At 41.9% G+C, this 4,140-nt stretch overlaps 1 protein-coding gene across 1 annotated transcript; it reads right to left on the bottom strand.

The window, feature by feature from the left end:
* Positions 1-919: 919 nt before the first annotated feature.
* Positions 920-3,722, bottom strand: rnf26 (ring finger protein 26). Its single transcript, XM_060846722.1, has one exon. It carries the CDS (start codon positions 3,607-3,609, stop codon positions 2,212-2,214), a length of 1,398 nt encoding a protein of 465 aa, XP_060702705.1. The 5' UTR covers positions 3,610-3,722; the 3' UTR covers positions 920-2,211.
* Positions 3,723-4,140: the final 418 nt, after the last annotated feature.

The following is a 4,140-nucleotide window of genomic DNA, read 5'->3' as shown; positions in this document are numbered from 1 at the left end:
CATGGAAAATAGATCATCAATGGCAGGAGGGGATTTTGTTGAACCATATTGGAAGTCTATGAGGGGAATGCTGAGGAAAACCAAGAACTTGCAAGATTTGAAGGGAATACTGATTTCCTTTTGTGCTAAGAGGTATAGTGCTAAGTGCTAAGACACAAAAGGGGGTATTTAAACTTACTAATCCTCATGTGACCTGTCAGTTCATGTTTCTGATGTCGGGCAACAGAGTATCATACTCACCCATGTAAGATCTGTTAAAATTAATTCCTAGCACAGGTGAAATCATGGTACTAACTGTTTTCAGTAGGAGTCTCAATTAGGGTCTGCATCTCTGTCATTATTATGGCAACCAAGAAGGAAGCATTTTTTGATTCTAACACTTTGCTCAACACCTTTGTACTTATCTGAGGTAGGGCAGGTGTAGTTTAAAATCTAGGCCAATGGGTCAGAATATATTCAAGCTTTTTAGATCTATGTTAGATTCTTCATTTCGCTTATCATTGTCTTGATCTACAAACGTTATACTGAGAACTACAAATTCCAAAATCAGAGGTGTGCAACTCTCACATCTATAATGTCTCACAAAAGACTTCCATTACAGGTAGGTACCAAGCTCAAGGAAAGCAATCTGAAGAACACTTCAGCCACCATCATCATATACACACTTCCAAATATTGTTAGCATAATATTGACTATGAAATGCTTGGCATACAATCAGCTGATGTAGATAGAGTAAAGTAAGATAATATTCTTGTGATAAAAAATTAGGTCTGCAGGTGCTGGAGATCAGAGTTGAAAATGTGTTGCTGGTTAAAGCACAGCAGGTTAGGCAGCATCCAAGGAACAGGAAATTTGACGTTTCAGGCATAAGCCCTTCATCAGGAATCTTCTTGTGATACAAGATCTTCACCTCAATAAATTTAAAAGACAAACATTTATTTCAGGTTGTGTTACTATAAAAATACTTGTTGTAGTAGGAGTCTTAAGTTCAGCATCTCAGCAAATTCAGATCTGTGCAGCAGAAAGCATGCAATATTCAGACAGAATCTGTACTGACAAGCATTTGGTATGAGAGAAATAATTTAAGCAGTGCATTTATCAGTTAGTCTGCACAGGACCCAAGAACTAACCCATCCACTACCCCAACTCCAGTCGACAGAGAAATGGTCCTCAAAGCTTTATTTCTTAAAGTAATCTTTAGTTCCAAATGCCTCAAATGTCTGGAGACATCCATTGAACAGTGCCACTATTCTTTGGTGTGTAGCATTACTAATAAAAAGCCCAAAAAAGAAGTAAAACTCTCTTTGACCTTTGTAATCTGCAATTCAGATTTGGTCAAGAATTACTGTGATTATTTAAAGGAATAAAACTAAAAACGTGAAAAAAAACTTAAATGTAGATAGATTTTCATGTGGTGTCACACCTTAATTGGAGACACTGTTCAGCTGCTTTTCTAAACAACCTATGTAACTTCAAACTTTGTTACTGTATCTCGTTGCTCACAATGTATACTGTGTTTCAGCATTCTATAAACAAAATTTTGGGAACATTCTCCAAATTATCAGATAAATAACCCAAGGACCATTCATGTAAAAATAATTTACAATTTGTCTTGAAAGAAGGAAAATTACATTTCAGATAAATTGTAAAGACAATCCAGAAATATATGATCATTGGGTCCTGACCCTGTACAGCTCACTGTACTAAAATATTAAACAATCATTGAATCGATAGCACCAGCCTCTCAAAGCTGATTATTTTGCGGCGTTTCCCCACCACCCCAAACTCTTGCATTTGTTGACCAGACAATGCTGGTCACTGAGCAGTCAGAACTTCGTGGTTTCAGTTTCTCACTGTCATCTCTAGAAACCAGTGACTAAGATGGCAGATGCTGAAGCATACACAACTGAACATAAGAAAAATCAATTGTGTTTTCAGTTATCACTTGGACAGGTTACCGAATGAAGTGCTGGAACCGAGGTTCCCAATTCCCAATAATACATACATACATTCTTAACATAATATTTGTATACAGCAGTGCTTGTACTGGTCATGGTTGAAAAGAAAGGGAATCATATTTGAATTCTAAAGCCCATGGCTAAAGATTTGCACAACAAATTAAAAATGTGTTCAGTTAACACTTCAATGATAGGTCAATTAAAGACACCAACAAATCAAACCCTTTCTGTTAAAGCTTATTCAAACAGCCAATCAGAAATATACATCCAATGTTTGTAGGATCATCTGGCGGCAAAGTGGGCAGTTGCGTTGGTAGACAGGCTGCTCCAAGAGAATAGCTGTGCAACCTTGACAGAGGCATAAGTGTCGGCATGGGAGCAACAACACAGATTTTGCTTGGTCCTGACAAATAACACATTTTTTTCGTTCTTCTTGCTCCTTCAAAAGCATCCAAAGATTGTTTTCCACAGGAACATTGCTATTATTGTCTTTGCCACCTGCTGGTTTTGCTACTGAAGACAACAATCCATTGCCAGCTTCTGGTCCACATACAGATGTCTCAGCCATGGTTAACTGCTCCCTTAGAGGGTTACCATTTCCTTGAGCTGGGGTGGGATCTATTTGCTGTTCTAACTGGAGAGTTAGTTGTTGGTCCGTGATTGTTCGATCCTCCAAGTTGTCATTACGATCAGTCTGGTGTTGCCTTCTTTGGTCAAGAGGCCAGTTACTGATATAATCAGGGTTCAACCCATGTAGTTGTTGACTGTATATTTGTTGCCATGTCTCAGAGTTGACCATCAGCTGCACAGTAGCCACTACTAACCCACAGATATGTGCAATATTTCTCCTGATCCACTGAAGATTTGGTGCAATGCTCAAGTATAGAGTCATCTGATTAGTAATCCTCAATATTAACTCTGGATTTACATATATTGTTGTGACGGAGATGACAACAAAAGTGATTGCCAACCCATACAGATTCAGGAGAAAAATGTCAACCAACAGTTTGGTGAGGGACATCAGGACTTCGATGACAAACTGGCACGGTGTCCACAGCAGGATCACATTGCCAAGGACACTGCTTGACAAATAGGTGAGAATTGAAGCAAAGACATCCGATACTTTTACCAAGGGGTCCCACAGCATTGTGACAAGAGAAAGGAGGTTCTGGGTTCCAATGAGGAACAAGTTGATGAAGGTATTGACAAAATATGCAGACAGGCTAACCAGGATCCCCACAGCATCCCACGCCTGCTTGAGAAAGTGGTGACTAGAGCTGAACGCGTTGGCGAATCCCCTTTGCAGCATCTCCCGTCCCCTCAGGCTTAGGTAAGAAAGCAGGTGACCCACCAGCTTCAGACTTTCTGCCAGGCTGAACAGCACGCTCAGCAAACTGCACACCAGGTTGAGAACGAAGTGCAGGGCGCTGTAAGACAACTCCGCCGCCCCCAGTACCAGCAGCCCCAGCAGGTTGCAGCACAGGGCGAGCAGACACGCCACGGCACCGGGCAGACACAGCAGCAAATGCACGGTACCTGAGACAGCAGCGACCACAGAGGAGACCAGCCAGAAATTGAGGTCCAGCAGGAAGCAGAGCAGGTCCAGGGCCCGGCCCAGGCCGCGAATGAGGAAAATGAGAATGTCAGCCATTGCGGATACCGGCGGCCAGGCGGCCTGGCGAGGCGCCGCTGCGGATCCAGGGCCCAGCCTCGCGCCCAACGGTCAAACACAATTCAAAAATAAACAGTCAGCCCAAAGCAGCCGATCACAGACACATCCACCGAGAGGGGCCTGGAGGAGCACCAAACATTCGATCGAAACCTCTGTCTACGAGGAGGGCTGCATTACCTTTATTAAACACGCTTTTTGAGGTAAATTAGTTTTAAAGAATACAGTTACGCGTTTCGATCCTTCACCAGAATATACTTTAGAATATGAAAACCGTGTTTGGCCCCTCCAACATCATGATTAATTTTTCCACAGAATGACCCCCCTGACACTAAACCAATAACAAAAAAAATTCCAGATGACCCCCTTGAGAAAACCAATAGCCAAGACTTTAACAAAATCTTAGCAGGACTTATACACTTAATGGTAAGGTTCCAGGGAGTGTTGCTGAACAAAGAGACCTTGGAGTGCAGGTTCATAGCTCCTTGAAAGTGGAGTCGCAGGTAGATAGGA

The sequence above is a fragment of the Hemiscyllium ocellatum genome, chromosome 29 (genome assembly GCF_020745735.1).
Source record: "Hemiscyllium ocellatum isolate sHemOce1 chromosome 29, sHemOce1.pat.X.cur, whole genome shotgun sequence".
Classification (NCBI taxonomy): Eukaryota; Metazoa; Chordata; class Chondrichthyes; order Orectolobiformes; family Hemiscylliidae; genus Hemiscyllium; species Hemiscyllium ocellatum.
This window is presented reverse-complemented; position numbering and strand designations above follow the sequence as displayed.